The 21,057-nt window shown below is 45.5% G+C and overlaps 1 protein-coding gene and 1 non-coding gene across 2 annotated transcripts in view; one reads left to right on the top strand and one right to left on the bottom strand.

Moving 5' to 3' along the window:
• The first annotated feature begins 10,281 nt into the window (after window positions 1-10,281).
• The window catches only part of SELENON (selenoprotein N), a 47,685-nt gene continuing 36,909 nt past the window's right edge, over window positions 10,282-21,057 (top strand). The window contains exon 1 of the mRNA XM_060258335.1: window positions 10,282-10,440. Within this exon, the coding sequence (XP_060114318.1) occupies window positions 10,282-10,440 (159 nt within the window). The remainder of the gene's footprint in view (window positions 10,441-21,057) is intronic.
• On the bottom strand, window positions 12,370-12,436 carry TRNAS-GGA (transfer RNA serine (anticodon GGA)). Its single transcript has one exon. It is a non-coding gene; the product is annotated as a tRNA-Ser (tRNA).

The following is a 21,057-nucleotide window of genomic DNA, read 5'->3' as shown; positions in this document are numbered from 1 at the left end:
TACGCCGTAAATTAACCTGACCCTTTTAACACTATCTGTAGACCTCCAAGAAATACCAAACGTGTGATGCAGAGACAGGCTATGGCAAACCACCTCAGAACATCTCTTGCCTTGAAAACTCTACGGTAACGGGAGTTATCATGAGCGGTGTTCTCTCTAAGCTGAGTTCGTGTGATTTTTTTTTTTTTAATAAACAATTTTTATTAGTAACATATGGTAGCAAAACTATATCTACAACTTATAAAAACTTAAAAAAAGAACAAATTTTTCTACCCCATATCTTACTTTTCCCCCACCCCTCCCCCCGTTACTTGACCCCCGCCAGTGTTATTTACTTAAAGGAAACAAATATTAAAGGTACCCTTAACTGTTAAAAAAACCCCAAAAGTTATATTCTTATTTAAAACAAAACTTAATCATTATCAAAGATTGTCCAATGTCCTTTTATTTTCCACTCTTTTTCTATGTATCTTCTGAACTTCTTCCACTCCAACTTAAAAAGTTCCAAATCATAGTCTCTTAATTTTCTTGTTAATTTGTCCATTTCACTCCATGACATAACTTTTATCATCCAATCCCATTTCTCTGGTATTTTTTCTTGCTTCCACAGCTGCGCATACAATGTCCTAGCAGCTGAGAGCAAGTACCAAGTTAGCGTGATACATTTTTAGACTTTTTTTTTTTAGTTTAAGAAAAATGGCCCCAGAGCAAACTAATGTATGCAGTAGCTCAAAACTTTGCCAGTAGTTCACGAAGTAGAATTTTTGTTCACAAGACTCCACAACTTAGGAGTATTGATCATGACAGCCACCATTCTACTTATTGTGCCCCACAACCTGAGGTTACATGGATGGCGGCCAGAGAAGGGGCTTGTTCAGTGGTGATGCCTCAATGGTAGAATGCGCCAATATTTGCCTGGCACCTGATCTTCTAATCTTTAGGTGACATACAGCTATTTGCTGAGACATTTTATTGTGTTTCCCCGCCTCATTTATTGTCTATCTGAATTGATGAGATTGTTTAATTATGCCTTCTAAGCTGACTGTTGTAATGGATATTATGTTGTTGTTGTTTTTTTAATGTTGCCATTTTGACCTGCTGTCTCACTGTTTTATTGATCAGATGCTATTGATTTTAACTGTTTGTAATGTCTTTTTAAAATGTTTCTGTGATTTTGTAAGCTGCTTCAGGCACCTCTTAAAAGAGAAGGGTCTGAAGAATAGCTTAAATAAATAAATGCAAATGCCAGCATTTTTCTTGTAGACGGAACTGCAGGAGCAATTTAAAAAAAAAAAAACTGTGCTGCCTACAAATGCACAGTCTTTGCTCCATGCTGAGCTACATCCAGGCTTGAGAGATACATCTGTCTTTGTTCAAGCAATCTCTCTCTCTCGGCTTGGCTTCGCGAACGAAGATTTAAGAAGGGTGCAGTAGTCCACGTCTGCTGCAGGCTCGCTGGTGGCTGACAAGACCAATGCGGGACAGGCAGGTCCGGCCACAGTGGCTGCAGGGAAAAGTCTGATTTGGGGTTGGTGCTGTAGCAGTGCGATTCTTCCTCAATCTCCTTTTGTCCTCCAGACCAGCTATGCGTGCGTTCTCAAAGGAAGAGACAGCCTGGTGGATGGTGTGCCGCCATGCTTTGCGATCTGAGGCTTGGTCAGACCACTGGTGATGGTTGATGCGACAGGTGCCAAGGGATTTCTTCAAGGAGTCCTTGTACCTCTTCTTTGGTGCCCCTCTATTTCGATGGCCGGTGGAAAGTTCGCCATACAGAGCAATCTTGGGAAGGCGGTGGTTTTCCATCCTAGAAATATGCCCTGCCCAGCGCAGCTGCGTCTTCAACAGCAGTGCCTCAATGCTTGTAACCTCCGCCCTCTTGAGGACTTCAGTGTTGGTCACAAAGTCACTCCAGTGGATGTTGAGGATGGTGCGAAGGCAGCGCTGATGAAAGCGCTCAAGGAGTCGCAGGTGATGACGGTATAAAACCCACGATTCGGAGCCGTAGAATCAATATTCACAAGCAATACTCACATGGTTACCACACATCCAGTCTTCTGTCCTCTGGCGCAAACATCTCAGGTTTTACTAAATGGGGTGGAGGAGACTAAAGACCAGACTAACCCTATAAGAATAGTTGTACTATAAAGAGAGCATAAAATGGGAAGTAGTAGGACATGGTGTACAAAAGGCTAAGAACAAAAGGGTTTTTTTCCACCTTGCCTTCCAAACTGGAAGGGGTTTTTTTGTGTGTGTGTATGTCTTGTTTCTTTAGTTTCTACATGGAATTTTGCTTTCTGTCCCTTTCCTCAGGTGTTCCCTGTTGTCAAGGTGCTAGTTATCAAACTTCTTGGGTCTGATCTTTTAGGAAAGAGCCCGGTGCAAACATATTAACATGCAAGTGCAACCTCAACTGGCTGATGCTTATCTGCATTTTCCAGTCCACCTTCCCATCTTCATTTTCCTGCTATCATCCCCTCGTTTGCTCCATTTTCTCAGCAGTTTTTCCTTGCTGTGGCAGCTGAGGACTTTAAAAAAAAAACCTGGCAATTGCTACAGCACTATTGGGAGACTATAATGATCTCTTGCCATTTCATATTTTAATGCAGCCACAATCCAGCATTGAGAAAAGACCAATGAAAGGAAACGCAGTGGCAGGGTGCCATCCATGTCAGCTGCAACAACCACAGCCTCAAGACCCAATGCAGTAGGGTTGCCAAGTCCAATTTAAGAAATATCTGGGGACTTTGGGGGTGGAGCTAGGAGACTTTGGGGGTGGAGCCAGGAGACATTGGGGCAGAGCCAGAAACAAGGGTGTGACAAGCATAATTGAACTGCAAGGGAGTTCTGGCCATCACATTTAAAGGGACTGCACAAATTTTTAAATGCCTTCCTTCCATAGGAAATAATGAAGGATAGGGGCACCTTCTTTTGGGGCTCATAGAATTGGACCCCCTGTGTCATGGGTGCTGGGGACCCTTCGGAGGAAGTTGAGTCTGATGAGGAAACTGTGCCCCTGCCACCTGCACCAGCGCCCCTGCCTCCTGCTGGAGAAGATCCCAGCCCCCCTGCCTCGCCCTCTCGGGTGGCTCGTGTGCGTGACCGCCTCCGGCAGGACCTCAGGGATCGGAGGAGGGCGGCACGCTCACAAGCAAGACGCTCCCTGAGCCCTGAATTCTGAGAGGATTCTGGCCCTTCTAAGAGCAAGGATGCTTGAGTGGTAACAGGATCCTGGCTGCCTCCCTGAGCCAGCAATTAGCCCAAACGGGCAACAGCCAGCAGAGGGCTATATAGCTGTGGGCTTTGGGAGGAGGCTTTGTGGAAGCAACTAGTCATCTCCCTGACGTTCTAGCATCCACTCCGGCTTGACTTTGGTTCCTGACTCCCTGACTTTGGCTTTGGACTTCTGGACTCCCTGACCTCGGCTTCTGGACCTCAGACCTGCGATACTTCTACAGTGATTCGGATTTGGCGCCTCGGACCCTCCTGTTTACTGGCTACAGACCTCGGACTGCCTCTGGACTTTGCCTGACCCGGCCCTAGCCGTGACACCCTGGTCCAATCTTTTTGAAACTTGGGGGATATTTTGGGGAGAAGCACTAGATGCTATACTGAAAATTTGGTACCTTTATCTCGAAAAACAGGCCCCCCAGAGCCCCCGATACCCGCGGATCAATTCCCCATCATTCCCTATGGGAATCGTTCATGGAGGTGTATGATGGCTCTGGGGGCGGGGCTTCCCCCGCCGGCCAGCTGGCTGGGGGCAGGGGGGGGAAGCCTGTAAAACCGGGGGATCCCCCTCTGGGACCTGGGGATTGGGAAGCCTACAATGCAGAGTCAGTGCGTAATAGGCATGGAAGGGAATCCAGACAGTACTGGAAAAGACACCCCATGTGGAAACACTTCTGCCGCTGTGAATGTCTCCATATTTGCTGGGGTTAGGAAAGCCGTGCAGAGACACTTTGCCATATAGGAACAGCTGGTGATGAAGAATGTGTTTCTGAAACTGGGCAGGTGAAGAAGCTTTGCACCAGGTGTAACAAATTGTTTTCTTTTGAATTTGTGCAGCCCACTATAGGAGGTAAGCAACTTGCATTTTGGCTCCTTAAATAGTGCCGGCTGTGTGGTTTTCCAACAGAAAACAGCTGCAAGCTGCCACATGGAAATTCAACAGCTGCAATTTCCTTCTTGGGATGAAAATCAGCTTTTGGAAAATGAGAGTTTGAGATCAACTGGTTTTAAACAGTCCATCCATTATTACTTGCAAACAATGAAATGATGACTGTAATCCTTCCTGAGCCTCAGGGATTGGCCAGGGTATGAATTCCTTAAAAAAAAAAAAGGCAAAATCCCAGACTCTTTCTATGCATAAGGACTACATAAATGTTTAACTCTTAAAGTAAATGCAGGATTGTCAAGTTTGGATTTTAAGGCTGTTATGAGGGAATATGTGAAAGCCCCTTGTGACCTTCATTAACCCTACTCTGTTGCAGCAAAACGATACACAGAGGAGAATGTGAGAGCTGGCAATGTAGTGCTTACAGTATCACCCTAGGATGTGGGAGACCCAGACATGAATCTTAAAAACGTAAGAGGATCAGGCCAGGGGTCCATCTGGTAAATCATCCTGTCTCACAAAGCAGCCAACCATTTGCCCTCGAGGGCCAAACGGGGCATAAAGGCTGAGGCCCTCCTTTGCTGCTCCCTCCTAGCTAGGGTTGCCAAGTCCAATTCAAGAAATATCTGGGGACTTTGGGGGTGGAGCTAGGAGACTTTGGGGGTGGAGCCAGGAGACATTGGGGTGGAGCCAAGATCAAGGCTGTGACAAGCATCATTGAACTCCAAAGGGAGTTCTGGCCATCACATTTAAAGGGACGGCACACCTTTTTAATGCCTTCCTTCCATAGGAAATAATGAAGGATAGGGGCACCTTCTTTTGGGGCTCATAGAATTGGACCCCCTGGTCCAAACTTTTTGAAACTTGGGGGGTATTTTGGGGAGAGGCACTAGATGCTATACTGAAAATTTGGTGCCTCTACTTCAAATAACAGCCCCCCCAGAGCTTCAGATAACAGCGGATCTGTTATCTCCCTAGGGAATAATAGAGTTCCCAGCAGACATTTCCCTCCCCTCCCCCCCCCCGCTTTCTGACAACCCTGAAGCAGTGGGAGGGCCTCCAAACCGGGGGATCCCCTGCCCCCACCTGGGGATTGGCAACCCTACTCCTAGCACTGGTCTTCAGAGGTTTGCTCCCTTTGACTATGGAGGCTCTCTTCAGTCACAGACCTACGCTTCATAATCCACCCAATCTCCTTTTAAAACAGGGGTGGGGGACATCAGGCCTGAGGGCCATTTACGGCCCTCGAGATCACTTGGTCTGGCCCTCGGAGATTGCTGGGCCGAGCCAAACCACCTGGCAGCCTGCCTGGGGCCTGGCTGGCCAACAAGGATTATGGGGCCCTCCTGTGCTATGCAGTGGCCTCCCCAGGGTCCAGCTAGCTAGCAGGGATTGTGAGGCCCAGCCACACTGGGCGACAGCCTCCCTGGGGCTACGAGGCCTGGAAAAGTCACTGTCGCAGTTCACAGTGCCTTTAAAGGTCTGCTGGGAGCAGCTGCAGTTTCTGCATGAAGGGAGGGGGGGTGGCAGGGTGGGAGCTAGCTGCCACCCGTTCAATTTGCATTTGATTATCCCAGATGGTGTGGCCTAATATGCTAATGAGTGTGTGACTTAACATGCTACTATTAGGGGATATGGTCTAATATGCTAATGAGTTCCTTTTGGGCTTTTACTACAAAACAAGGGCCTGGACATTTGCCTAGGGTGGCAAGTCAGGATATATGTGCAAAATTAGGCTCTCCCCACATGACTTCAAATAGAAAAACAATTATTTACATTAATTTTGCCGGCCTGAATCATTGTCCCTTGGCGGAGCACTGTTTTTTAGGTTGATAATTTTGTATGGCCCATGAATTATGTTATAAATATCAAAATAGTCCTTGGCAAAAAAAAAGGTTCCCCACCCGTTTTAAAGCCAGGCAATGAATTCCACACTCCACCGCTGAATTACTTGTTGAGTAAAGAAGGAAACTTTTGTCTGCCCTGAGCCTATTTCCCATCAATGACATTGGGTGCCCTCAAATTCTAGCATTATGGGAGAGGGAGGAAAAGCTCCATGTATCTACTTTTCCCACTCCATACATGATTTTATAAACCTCACCCCTAAGGCATCTTTTTTTTCTAGTCTGAAAAGGTCCAGAGTCCAGACTTTCCAGCCAGCAGCCTTCCTCACAGGAAAGGTACTCCAGATTTACTTTGGTTGTACTTTGCCACATGGTTGCCCACTCACCAAATTAGGAGAGATCCTCTTGTCGTTCATAATTCTTGGCTTTCCCCATCCTGGATACTTTGGTAACATCTGCAGACTTGGTTATTACATTGCACAGCTCCAATTCCAAATCTTTGATAAGTAAATCAAATAGCACTGGCTACAATCCTTCTGAGGTTGGAAAAATGAGTACCCAGCTTGCTGGGGGGGAAAGTGTAGATGACTGGGGAAGGCAATGGCAAACCACCCTGTAAAAATGTCTGCCATGAAAACATTGTGATGCGATGTCACCCCCGAGTTGAAAACAACTGGTGCTTGCACAGGGGACTACCTTTACCTTTTTACAATACTGAACCTTGAAAGACGCCACTGCTATCTTCATTGCAAGAGCTGTCAATTTATTCCTACTCTCTGCTACCTGCCATTTGACCAACTTCTAATCCATGACAGGACCGGTCCTCTTATTCCGTTATTGCTAAATTTACTCTGGAATCTTTGGGGAGGTACCAATCCCTACTCTGCCCTAGAAGGTTGGATGGCTGACCTTGGGTCACATGCAAGCACAGCCTAATCTACTTCCAAGGGCTGATGTGAGGACAAAACAGAGAACAGTATAAACTGCTTTGGGTCCCCATTGGGAAGAAAAGTGGGCTATATATGAAGTACGTAAATAAATGATGCTAAGAGCATTTTAATCCTCAGTCATCACTGAATGCCCCTCAAAGAACTGTGGTATTAATTTCTGTGATCCACAAGCCACTTCAAGGGGATTCAGCTCCCTTGACTGCAAAGGAATTATTGCTATCCAAACCTGTTTCCCCAGTCTAATCCCATTGATTACTATTTCAGTTGCCAACAGGTCTTCAGCCAGTTCCTTTAACAGAGGTTTAATGGGATAGTGTGACCAGTTATATTTATTATCCCCATGCCAGGAAAATTTTCAACAGTCCATTTCCCTACATTAATCTTTTTATAGATAAGATTACAATGTGCAAACGCTGCTAGGAAAAGAAAATCTTGTACACAAATTGTATTTATTCAGAACAGGAGACCATTTATTTTATACTACATCTAGATGAAATCTGTAGAAAATGTAAGGTTAGAGGTGCAGGCATGTGTTTAATAAGCGATCAGAGCCACCTGAAAGTGGTTGATTTGCCCAATACATTTGTTTTTAAAAAATTTACAAAAATATGTCACGAACTATATACTAAGAGAAAAATATCTGCTTTCATAAATAACAATGGGTGGAGACTGTTAAGGATTGCATGCAACAGCACCATCCGGAGCAGTGTTACACCCTTGGGTATAACTGTGTTCAGGACTGCACTTTAAAACTGGCCCCGATCCTGTGCACAGGGAGTAGGAAATCGGCATGTAAAACCCAGCTGCAGTCTCGTTCTCTGGCGGAGATGCTACAAGAGATCGATCCTCTGTAGTTTTGCTTGGAGGAAGCAGGAGTTAAGCTGCACCTTTAAGACCAATTTTTATTTAGAACATACACCCAGACAACACAATCACTGGGCCTAACAACATTAACTATGCCATCTCAGGCTCATTCACTTGTTCCTCTTCCAACATTATATATGCCATTACATGCCAACAATGCCCTTCAGTTCTCGACATAGGGCAAACAGGACAAACCCTACGCCAAAGGATAAATGGACACAAATCTGACATTAGGAATCACAGAACTGAGAAATCTGTGGGAGAACACTTTAACCTTCCAAAGCATTCAATGGGTGACCTCAAGGTAGCTGTTTTACTGCAAAGGAACTTCAAGAACAGAATGGAGAGAGAAACTGCTGAATTACAAATTATTATGAAACTTTGAACACCTCCCCAGAACTGAACAGGGATATTGTTTTTTTTATCTCATTACAGATGCTAAACCCAGTCTCAGTGAGTATAGCTATACATCCACCATATTCCAATGTGTTTCTCTTTTAAAATTGTGTATCAGTATAATTATTTGTATTGACGTACTCAAAATAAGGATATTGGCTGTATATCTCATACACATGCTTTACCCATTTTCACTATATTTTATTGTATTCCTTTTTCCTATGGCAAACTATAATTATGTTTACATGTTAAAAAGTAAATTAGGTGGACAAGAACATCACTATCCAATGTATTTCTCTTTTAGCTGCATTGACACACTCAGACTGGGACTTTGATTGCTTATCCCATTACATATATTGAACCCATCTCCCATTGTCATTGACAGACAATCTCACATTTTAACATACTACTGTTACGTTGCTTTCACCTGCTCATGCTACTCAGATCAAAAGTTTGCTCAATTTGTTAACTTTACTGCAGACTGCTGTTTTGTTGCTTTCGCATGCTCATGCTACTCAGATCAAAGGCTTGCTCAATTTGTTAATTTTACTATTCTGTCATTGTACCATTTTGCATTCTAAACCGCTGCCTACTAGATAATTTTACTTCACTGTTATTGGTTCTTAAATCTGTACCATGTTGCATTCTGGGCCACTGCCTACCAGCTATGTACGGCTCTGCTCAGCTATGTATGGCTTTGCTCACTGTGCTGGATTCCTCGTCTGATGAAGTATGCTTATAGGGTTGCCAATCCCCAGGTAAGGGCAGGGGATCCCCCGGTTTGGAGGCCCTCCTTCTGCTTCAGGGTCATCATAAAGCGGGGGGAGAGGAGGGAAATGTCTGCTGGGAACTCTGTTATTCCCTAGGGAGATTTATTCCCATAGAAAGTGATGGAGAATTGATCCGCGGGTATCTGGGGCTCGGGGGGGGGGGGGAGCTGTTTTTTTGAGGTAGAGGCACCAAATTTTCAGTACAGCATCTAGTGCCTCTCCCCAAAATATCCCCCAAGTTTCAAAACGATTGGACCAGGGGGTCCAATTCTATGAGCCCCAAAAGAAGGTGCCCCTGTCCTTCATTATTTCCTATGGAAGGAAGGCATTGAAGAGGTGTCCCTTTCAATGTGATGGCCAGAACTCCCTTCAGAGTTCGATGATGCTTGTCACAGCCTTGCTCTTGGCTCCACCCCTAATGTCTCCTGGCTCCACCCCCAAAGTCTCCTGGCTCCACCCTAGGGTTGCCAAGTCCAATTTAAGAAATATCTGGGGACTTTGGGGGTGGAGCCAGGAGACTTTGGGGGTGGAGCCAGGAGACATTAGGGGTGGAGCCAAGATCAAGGCTGTGACAAGCATCATTGAACTCCAAAGGGAGTTCTGGCCATCACATTGAAAGGGACAGCACACCTTTTCAATGCCTTCCTTCCATGGGAAATAATGAAGGATAGGGGCACCTTCTTTGGGGGCTCATAGAATTGGACCCCTTGGTCCAATCTTTTTGAAACTTGGGGGGTATTTTGGGGAGAGGCACTAGATGCTATACTGAAAATCTGGTGCCTCTATCTAAAAAAAACAGCCCCCCCCTAGAGCCCCAGATACCCGTGGATCAATTCTCCATTATTTTCTAAGGGGATAAATCTCTATAGGGAATAACAGAGCTCCCAGCAGACATTTCCCTCCCCTCCTCCCCTCGCTTTCTGACGACCCTGAAGCGGGGGGGGGGGGGGGCTCCAAACCGGGGGATCCCCTGCCCCCACCTGGGGATTGGCAACCCTACTCCACCCCCAAAGTCCCCAGATATTTCTTAAATTGGACTTGGCAACCCTATATACTTAAGAGCACAGGGAAGCTGACGTTCTAAATAAAACGGGGTTGGTCTTAAAAGGTGAAACTTGACTCCTGCTTTGCTCAGCTGCTTCGGCTCCCTTTGCTGGGAGGAGCTGCAGGGGATCCCGGCAGAGGAAGCGCGCAAACAGGAGCCGGAGGCAGGCCGGCTTCCCTCCCTCCTTCCTTCCTTCCTCCCTTGGCCCTGCCCAGCGGCGTTGCCTGCCCTGGCTCCTCCCCGGCTGCCCGGGCAAAGGCGAGAGGCAGCGCGCGGCCCAGCGGCCGAGGCAGGGGCCATGAGCCGGCCAGGCGCGGGGAGGCTGCCCGAGGCCCCGCGGCAGGGCGGCGGCACCGCAGTCCGGCCTCGCCTTCCCCGCCTGGGCCTGGCCTTGGCGCTGCTGGCCGCGCTGCTGGCCGCCAAGTATTACCGGGACTGCGAAGCGGCCCGGCGGCAGGTACCGAGGGCGAGAGGGCCCTTGCAGGGCTGCAGAGGGGCTGGGAGATGCACAGGGTCGGAGGGAGACGGTGGGGCTGAAGTTGCAACGGGTTGCGAGGCATTGGAAGCTGGAGGGTCAGAGGGGACTGGGGGTGTTCGGGGCATTGAGGAACGGGGGAAATTGGAGAAAAGATTATGGAAGGTGCAAGAGAGAAATGGGATTTGGGGGGGGGGGGGACTGAAGACGTTGCTGGGGGTTGCAGTCCGTTTCAAGGCTATAAAGCTGGAAGGGGGTTTGGATGCTTTTATGTTAAAAGGGGGATCCGCGCCGCGCTTTTGGGAGTTGGTCCCGTTGTGCGCGGTTGGGAGTTAATGGGGCAGGGTTGGGGGTGGCGACTTCCTTTCTGCTGGGAAGAAGTTGGCGGGCGGATTGGGGGGAGGGGAGGCTACAGTCTTTCTAAATTCTCACCCAGGCATTTTTGAACATGAACATATGAAGCTGCCTTCTACTGAATCAGACCCTCGGTCCATCAAAGTCAGTATTGTCTGCTCAGACTGGCAGCAGCTCTCCAGGGTCTCAAGCTGAGGTTTTTCACACCTATTTGCCTGGACCCTTTTTTGGAGATGCCGGGGATTGAACCTGGGACCTTCTGCTTCCCAAGCAGATGCTCTACCACTGAGCCACCGTCCCTCCTACATATGAAGCTGCCTTCTACTGAATCAGACCCTTCGTCCATCAAAGTCAGTATTCTCTTCTCAGACTGGCAGCGGCTCTCCAGGGTCTCAAGCTGAGGTTTTTTTACGCCTGCTTGCCTGGGCCCTTTTTAGTTGGAGATGCCGGGGATTGAACCTGAGACCTTCTGCTTTACCAAGCAGATGCTCTACCACTGAGCCACCGTCCCTCCCCTGATTGGCAGCAGCTCTCCAGGGTCTCAAGCTGAGGTTTTTTTACGCCTACTTGCCTGGACCCTTTTTAGTTGGAGATGCTGGGGATTGAACCTGGGACCTTCTGCTTTACCAAGCAGATGCTCTACCACTGAGCCACCGTCCCTCCCCTGATTGGCAGCAGCTCTCCAGGGTCTCAAGCTGAGGTTTTTCACACTTATTTGCCTGGACCCTTTTTTGGAGATGCCGGGGATTGAACCTGGGACCTTCTGCTTCCCAAGCAGATGCTCTACCACTGAGCCACCGTCCCTCCTACATATGAAGCTGCCTTATACTGAATCAGACACTCGGTCATCAAAGTCAGTATTGTCTACTCAACTGGCAGTGGCTCTCCACCGTCTCAAGCTGAGGTTTTTCACACCTATTTGCCTGGACCCTTTTTTGGAGATGCCAGGGATTGAACCTGGGACCTTCTGCTTCCCAAGCAGATGCTCTACCACTGAGCCACCATCCCTCCTACATATGAAGCTGCCTTCTACTGAATCAGACCCTCGGTCCATCAAAATCAGTTTTGTCTTCTCAGACTGGCAGCGGCTCTCCAGCGTCTCAAGCTGAGGTTTTTCACACCTATTTGCCTGGTCCCTTTTTTGGAGATGCCGGGGATTGAACCTGGGACCTTCTGCTTCCCAAGCAGATGCTCTACCACCGAGCCACCATCCCGCCTACATATGAAGCTGCCTTATACTGAATCAGACCCTCAGTCCATCCAAGTCAGTATTGTCTACTCAGACTGGCAGCGGCTCTCCAGGGTCTCAAGCTGAGGTTTTTCACATCTATTTGCCTGGACCCTTTTTAGTTGGAGATGCCAGGGACTGAACCTGGGACCTTCTGCTTCCCAAGCAGATGCTCTACCACTGAGCCACCATCCCGCCTACATATGAAGCTGCCTTCTACTGAATCAGACCCTCGGTCCATCAAAGTCAGTATTGTCTTCTCAGACTGGCAGCGGCTCTCCAGCGTCTCAAGCTGAGGTTTTTCACACCTATTTGCCTGGACCCTTTTTTGGAGATGCCAGGGATTGAACCTGGGACCTTCTGCTTTCCAAGCAGATGCTCTACCACTGAGCTACCGTCCCTCCAATAAAACAATTTTTATTGTTTTCAGGGCTGAAATCTAGTTAGTGTGGCGGTTAGTTGACTGAGGTAGCGCATTGCAAAATAATAATAATAATAATAATAATAATAACAATAATAATAATAATAATAATAAATCAATTGTAAGGGGAACTTGATGGGGCTGGGGCAGATTTGGTAGTCGCATTGTGTCCAGGAATATGTGCCTCAAAATGCTTGAGACCTGGAGGAGGTGGGGCTACTTAGTGTGGGACCTTAGCAGAAGCATAGCACCTGTGGGGAAGGTTAAGAAGAACTAGGGCAGAGATAAACAGTTTCTGTATGAAGAAAAACTAAAGAATTGCTGTTTCCTGCCAGAAAAAAAGACACCTGGGGAAGGAACACTGCAGATCCCAGATGTAATAAGTAGCTTGACCTTGGCTTCCTTAAGGGGGGGTGGGTTGTGGTGGGTGTGGTTTTTCAGGGAAGCTGGCTGGTTCTTCTGGTTTGGTCTCAGGGCTGTTGAGAAGTTGGTGATGTACAACAGAGGAGTGCTAAGCAGCTGAAAGGGTGATGAGATGCCCATCGTTGGCTGGGGAAGCGTTTATTTGTTGGCTGATGGAGAACAGCAAATTCTTGAATGGTTTTGCTGTTGGATTTCTTTTCTTGTGTGGCCAGCAAAAAAATTTTTTGTTAAAGTCACTTGCTAACATGAAGGCCCATTCTTCTGTTTGAAAAGAGGACAATTTAGTTAATGCAAAAGACAATGAGCCAGACACTCAATTGATGAAGGGAACTTATACCCTGAAACTTTAATTGATCTCTAAGGTAATACTGGACTCACCTCTAACTAGAGTCAAGTGGGTAGCTGTATTGATTTGAAACAGTACAACAAAGTTTGAGTCAAGTGGCACCTTTAAGACCAACAAAGTTCTAGGTATAAGCTTTCACGTGCACGCATTCTTCCTGGCATGAAGTCTCCATACACACAGAAGCTTATATCCAGAATCAGTGTTCCCTGTAGGCTGAGTTAGTTTTTTAGCCTCCAGATCACACCTTTTTGTCTTAGCTCAGGAGAAATGGTCCCAGAGCAAACTAATTCATGCAGTAGCTTACAACTTTATAACACCAGTAGCTCACAAAGTAGAATTTTTGTTTCCAAGACTCCACAGCTTAGAGGGAGCATTGCCCAGAATTAAACTTTGTTGGTTTTAAAGATGCCACTAAACTCAAACTTTGTTCAAATTTAACTGTTATAATTGCATATCAAATGGCTGCTCTCCACTATCTCTTCACCACGCTGAACACTCTCCAGTCACTGAACACTATGGAGCTGAACTGGTTTTAACCCTCTTGCCTGTCTCTGTGGACACTCAGGATTTGTAGTACTGTGAAGGGAAGAGTGGTAGGAGGCCCTAGTGGAGAATTCTCATCAAACTATACTTCCCAGAATGCTTTGCCTGGAAGCCATGATAGTGATGCAAGTATAAAGCCAGTGCAGATTGATCAGGCAATTTGCCCTTTAAGAAGCAACACCCTATGAGTGAGAAATGTACTGCTTTCGAAGAAGCACTACCCTTCTTAACCCTCTGTCCAATGGTTGTCAGTGTAACCCATGAGGAGGGGGTATTTTTTGGATCTCCCCTGCTCTCTTTCACCTTCCTTTCACACTGCAGTAACTTGCAGAGCTCCATACTCCTCTTTTGGTTGGCTTACTAGGAACAAGAATGATGCAGTATAGGAGGACCAGCCTCTCTCTTTTCATGGTATGCTGGCTCAGTGATAATTGTCCCATCCTGTCTGTGATTGTAGGAAAGGGAAATTAGAGAGGATGGAAGAGTGACAGGTACCATCTGGACTGGGGGGGGGGGGGGGGCTGGATCTACACTGAGGTATGTCTGATGTAGATCTGGCACGTCAAAATGCCTGAGTCAGACATCCTTAAAGGCCACTCTGCATCCTACACAGATTGGCAAGGGACAATCTGTAGGTGCAGCCCCAGCATTCAGGGTTCTCCTCACAATGAAGACAGCAGAGCTCTTATGACCCAATCAAAGAATCTTCCAAAATTCTGGTTAACTGGCAAATGAAAAACCAGTTAAAGGTGGTATAATGAAAACTCAGTCTTGTTGACTGAGGCTGAGTGGGATGCATTAGAATGCTGGCAGGTTCTGAGTTCTGGATGTGGCGATTCCTTCTGTGGGTACTGGCAGGATTCTGCAAGAACAACCAGTGCATCTAATCACATAGTTCTTCCAAAGGAGCAGCGCTTCTGTTTGCATAAGAGGGGTAGTTGATTTTTGCCCAGTCTTCCGTTTCCACTTCAAACCACACTTTGCTTGGTATTCAGTTCCTGGGAGGGTCTATTGACATTCTGCTCCCTGAACAACATTTCAGGGGCTTGGTGGGCTGCAGCAGGATGAGGAAGCAAGGAAAGTCCTGCTCCGTAAGACTGGGTGGTTAGATGCAGCCCAGTACCCACCAGTAAGGAGAACACTGCACTGGCAGGAGTTTAACTCCATTACTCATTCAAGACACAAGCTTTGTTGTGTGAATTTGCCCTACTTAGCAGGCTGAAGAGGTGGACTCACAGTAGCTTTACCTAACGCAAGTTCTTGGCTCTGAGTACCTAGTGGAGCAAAATCTCTGGCTCTTTGGCTTGTTCCTCTTCTGAATTCAGGCTTCAGGATTGTTGCCAGCTCTTTATCTGCCTGGTCCTGTCTTGGATCTGCCCTACAAGGCACTTGAGTGTTCTTTCTGTCTGTAATTGAGAAGAGCAAAGCCTTTGGGGCAGCATTAAGCATCCTTTTAGGCTAGCAGGCAGCAGATGGAAAATAAATGGGGTGGGGAGTGGTGGGGCCACTAATGGCGCACAGAACTGCTGCAGCTGGCGTAACAGAGGGACAGGACTTCATTCTCCTTCCTTTGGGTCTTTGTGCTGGGCAATGTTCTCATGCTATGTATGGGAGATGCCAGAGGACGAAGAGTGACCCTGGGTGAGCGAGCCATCTTCCTGCCTGCTAGCAGGGCTTTTTTTTGTAGCAGGAACTCCTTTGCATATTAGGCCACACAACCCTGATGTAGCCAATCCTCCAAGAGGTTACAGTAGGCCTTGTAAGAAGAGACTTGTAAGCTCTTGTATGATTGGCTACATCAAGGTTGTGTGGCCTGATATGCAAAGGAGTTCCTGCTACAAAAAAAGCTGCTAGTATAGTAGTGAACACATTGGAGGGCATTCCCTTCTCTTATTGCTCTAATTGTGGGATTGCTGAGGATGACTCTAAAATCCTCAGAAGGGACTGAATAGAGGAAGGATTTTTTGGCCTCCCAACAGCTGTGAGCTCAGCCCGAAAGGATATAAGCAGTGGACAGAGTTTAGTAGGAAACTGGCTCCTGAGACCCATGGAAATGGATGGAGGTTGGGGCAAACACATTTCACCCACTGATGGACTGAGGGAGTCAGGAGTCCGTCCACTGCTGTCGATGGGGCTCATACCACAAAAAATTCTAGGTGGATTCTGCTCAGTCAGGGATGCTATGCTGGGCTGGACTAGAACACATCAGGCTTTTTGGGGGGCGGGGGGGGAGAGGGGGGAAAGTTGGAGAATTTTTTTTTTTTTTTTTTGCTGTTCTTTCTTCCTCCTTACAGATGCCATCCTTTCCTTCTGCTTCTGTCATTCTTCTTGCTGCTCCCAAAACATTGGGGTAAAAAGACCAAACTTCAGATGGTTCAAGTGGAACGCCCGCTATTTTTTTAGTTTCCAGAATTCAATACGCAGTAATAGAGTGTTCTTGATGTGGTCACTGAAAAGCTTTGATATGGATGATGCACTGATGTTTGTGGCACTGGTGGTACCTTCCATGCCTATAAACATCTTCAGCAGCTGTTCAGAGAATGAAAAATGAATTGAGACAAGCCCAAAATGTTTTAGGAAGAAAACCCCCCAGTGGCCTTCCAGCTTAACCCAGGCATGCTAATTAACGTGAACCACATCCCACCAGAAAAGCCTTGTGCATGATCGTCAGTGAAATAAAGGGAAGCCATGCAAGAGCACTACTTGGTTCGTTCACGTGTCCTTGTCAAGTCTGCTATGGGTTGCTCAATATCTGTATTAAGGTTGGTTCTGAAGTGAAGGAGTCTGGGTACTTTACAGTGTACACCGGGGGCTGCTAGCTCACTCTCCTGCCCCCTCTCTAGAAATGCCTTTGTTGTGTAACCTGCTTTGAAATGCTAACCTGTGAACAAGATAGTGGCGCCTTCCCAGCCTTGTTCTCTGTGGGGAGTATGGGGTGTCAAGACTTCGGTCTGGGAACGAAAGAAGTAGCATCCTAGTGTGAAGATGTGTTGCATAGATTGCCCCCCGTAGGAATCCTTTAGATTCATACTTTAAATACTGGATTAGTGCATATGTGTTTCAGTCCTTCAATCTCTGCCATGGTCCACAGTTCTGATTACAATAAACTTGCTACTTTATCAAGAGACTCGTTATTGAATTCAGCCGACTTGACAGTCCTTCCCAGTGCATTGCTTTCCCATAAGCTGTAGTGGTCTTTCTCTGTAGTGGTCTGTTAAAAATGTGTCACCTGAGACTGCCATCGCTGCTCTTAAGGATTGGTTGGTTCACCTGTCTATCATGTCTTTAACCCACCCTTCCTCCAAGAGGTTCAGAGTATGAGATATAGTTTCTCTTCCCCATTTGCAGTTAATTTCCTTCTTTTAATAGGTTTCTTCCACTAAATGGGAATGAGACTTAAGTTCCTGGCCTTCCCATCATTTCGTCACAGTCCTTTTAGCAGGTTGTCTGTTTTCACTTCTGCGGATTCAGACAACTATGTTTTATTGTAATTGTCACCAGTAATTCAGTGTCTTTCCCAGTGGCGTTTCCAGGTTGTCTGAAGGGGTTCAGAATGTGCTGAATAATCAGACTTTTCTCTTTTGCACCAAGAGTGTAGCTTTAATTTGAGCTTGGGTAAACTCAACAGTGACCCTAACCTTCATGGTTCATGTGCTGGTTTGGTTACGTAAGTTATGCTATGGGAGCATAATAATTTTCCATGGTTCAGTAGCCAGCCTTCAGCCAGTCATCTGCAATTCTGCAAACTACCCACAAGCCTGGTGTGAAGAAATGCATTTTTTGGGGAGGTTTGAAATGAGCAAAACCTTCACTCTTGAGTTTTTAAAAGTTTTTTTTCCTCTCCAGGCAAAGAACAGACTGGGAGGGGGAAGTCAGTTCAATGGCTTTCCAGGCTCACCTCAGCTACCTCTGCTGGAATACTAATAGTTCTAGCTAGAGACAAAAAGAGGGTCTAGTCCAGTGTTCCCTCTAAGCTGAGTTAGTGTGAGCTAGCTCACAGATTTTTAGCCTCCAGCTCACACGTTTTTGTCTTAACTCAGGAAGGATGACCCCAGAGCACACTAATTTATGCAGTAGCTCACAACTTTAGTGCCAGTAGCTCACAAAGTAGAATTTTTGCTCACAAGGCTCTACAGCTTAGAGGGAATATTGGAAACAGGGAACAGAGATTTGGAGGACTTCAGAATAGAAATGCTTCAGGAAGATTCTCCAGGAAAAACCTCTGACCTGGACTAACTTGGCCAGAAGGTTGGGGAACAAAAGAGTTGATAAAACTCAGGGAGGAAGGTCTCTTTTGTGCTGAGTCCATCAGAGCAGACAGACTGTAATTGAGGTCTGGAGATGGGGGCCATTACCATGTGCTGGCCTGAAGACTGGGAGAAGCTACAAGGTAATGGCCTCAGTAGAGATCTATAATACCCTAAACTAAGGAGCCTATATTTATGGTAGGACATGTCTAGAGAGAGGGACTGAGAAACTGCATCTTACCCATTTCTTTTGAATCCCTTGCTCAGTCTGGTGCTATGCTAAAAGTATGTTTGTGAACATTTTCTCTTTATTATGTACTTTATAACTTTGGATAGTGGTAGTGGCTCTCTGTACCACATAGACCTCCATCACCTTGGACATGCTACTTTAAAAGGAGCGCCGGGGGAAGGCAGGTAACTGGCCAGTGGCTATTCCTCCAGGGGCACCCAAGGCAGTAAATGGTCCCTGTTGTGACCTGGCACTGGGCAGGAGGAGACACAGAGGCAAGGCCTCAGAACTTGGAAGGGAAGCTGGGAGCTCTGACCCTCCCAGCAGGCAATTCCTTACAGAGGTCAGATGGTGGCAGTGGTTACCCAAGAGAGAAAGAAAAGCCAGGTGTTGGGGAAACCTTAGAGGGCAGGATGGTACCGGGCCTGCAGGCCAGAGCGGGTCCATTCTGCTAAACCTGGATAATTTGGGGAGAGATTTTGTGATGCATCGTGGAGCTCTGGGTGTGATTCACATGGCCACAACAACACTATTTGAAAAATAAATTGGATGTGAATAATTTAGATAGGCCTTCTTTTAATTTGTTTTAAATTTTTTGCAAAATGAAGGCTAATACACATGAGCAAATATGAGCTCTGGTTATGCAGCAAGTCCAGCACACAGTCAACCTGGCAGTGCAGCCAAATGGTCATAGAACGCCTCTACAGAGGGAGCCAAATGAAATTGTTTAGCATCAGGATATCCTCACATCCACAGTGTGGCCACTGATTGGCTGGGATCACGAGAAGAAGAAGCTCTGCTGAATAAAGCAGAAAAATGAAACAAACAATTGCCAAGGGAGATATTAAGAGGGATACACTTTGGAGGGAGTGTCCTGTGTCTTCTCAATATCCTCTCTTTTTTACATACTGGAAAATATTAATCCAATATGTAAATATTAATTCTGCTCTGTCTTTGGAAGAGCTGTGTGACTCAGGGGTAGGGCATGTGTTTTGCATGCAACACTTCCCAGCTTACATTCCCAGCATCTCCAGTTAAAGAATCTTGGGTAACATGAATTAGGAAAGCTCTTTTTCAGCCCTGGACTTGGTCAACCCTAGTAAAAAATAAACAATGCTCAGCTAGTAAAAATAATCATTACCAGCCAATGATATAAGGCAAGTGTCTATTAAGAATATAAGAGAAGCCATGTTGGAACAGGCCAGTGGCCTATCCAGTCCAGCACTCTGTGTCATACAGTGGCCAAAGAATATATAACTTCTTTTATCTATCCCATATATTACTTTCCACCCACCCCTCCCCCCGTTACTTGACCCCCGCCGGTGTTATTTACTTAAAGTACTAATGTTTAAAGGTACCCTTAACTAATAAAAACAAAATTAATATTCTTTTTTCTAAGACTTAATCATTATCAAAAATTGTCCAATGTCCTTTTATTTTCCACTCTTTTTCTATATATCTTCTGAACTTTTCCCACTCCATCTTAAAAACTTCTAAATCATAGTCTCTTAAAATTCTTGTTAATTTGTCCATTTCACTCCATGTCATAACTTTTACAATCCAATCCCATTTCTCTGGTATTTTTTCTTGCTTCCACAACTGCGCATATAATGTCCTAGCAGCTGAAAGCAAGTACCAAATTATAGTTCTATCTTCTTTTGGAAATTTTTCCATTTGTAATCCCAATAGAAAAGTCTCTGCAACTTTCTTAAATTCATATTCCAAAATCCTAGAAATTTCTTGTTGAATCATCTGCCAATACTTTTTTGCTCTTTCATGAGTCCACCACATATGGTAGAAAGAACCTTCATGTTTTTTACATTTCCAGCATCTGTCTGACATCTTATTATTCATCTTTGCCAATTTCTTAGGAGTCATATACCATCTATACATCATTTTAAAACAGTTCTCTTTAATACTATGACACGTCGAAAGCTTCATAGAGTTCTTCCACAAATATTCCCAAGTTTCCATCTGTATTTCTTTATTTACATTAATTGCCCACTTAATCATTTGAGATTTCACTATTTCATCTTCTGTAGACCATTTTAAAAATAATTTATATAATTTTGAAATTAATTTTTCGTTGTATCCAAGCAGAACTTTTCCATTTCTGTTTCTTTGCTTATTTTGTTTCTATTTCTTTGCTTATTCCTTCAGTTTTAATGTCATTCTCCACCAAGCTCTTTATTTGTTGCATTTGAAACCAATCATATTTATTATTCAGCTCTTCAGCAGTTTTCAATTCTATTTTGCCACTTTGTATTTTTATAGTTGATTATATGACAACCACTTTTCTTCACCCGTCTCAGCTGTTATTTTTATCACTTCGGCTGGCACTATCCATAATGGTTTTCTGTCATCTCCATATTTCTTATATTTCATCCATGTATTTATAATAATGGAGAGAGAAAAAGCTGTCTATCTTTTTTTCCCCATAATACATATAAGCGTGCCAGCCAAATTTATTTCCATGACCTTCCAACGCTAAGAGTTTTTTGTTTAACAACATTATCCATTCTTTTATCCATACTAAGCAAACTGCTTCATGATATAATTTTAAGTCTGGTAATTGAAATCTGCCTCTCTCTTTTGCATCTGTTAAAATTTTCATTTTAATTCTTGGTTTCTTCCCTGCCCACACAAACTCTGAAATTTTTCTTTGCCACCTATTAAATTGTTGACTGTCATTCACAATCGGAATAGTTTGAAACAAATACATTATTCTTGGTAGAATATTCATTTTAATTGCGGCTATTCTACCCAACAGTAACAAATTAAGTTTATTCCACTTTAACATATCTTCAT

Source organism: Heteronotia binoei, chromosome 17 (assembly GCF_032191835.1).
Source record: "Heteronotia binoei isolate CCM8104 ecotype False Entrance Well chromosome 17, APGP_CSIRO_Hbin_v1, whole genome shotgun sequence".
Lineage (NCBI taxonomy): Eukaryota > Metazoa > Chordata > Lepidosauria > Squamata > Gekkonidae > Heteronotia > Heteronotia binoei.
Note: the sequence above shows the minus strand (reverse complement) of the source record. Positions and strands in the feature narration are given on the sequence as shown.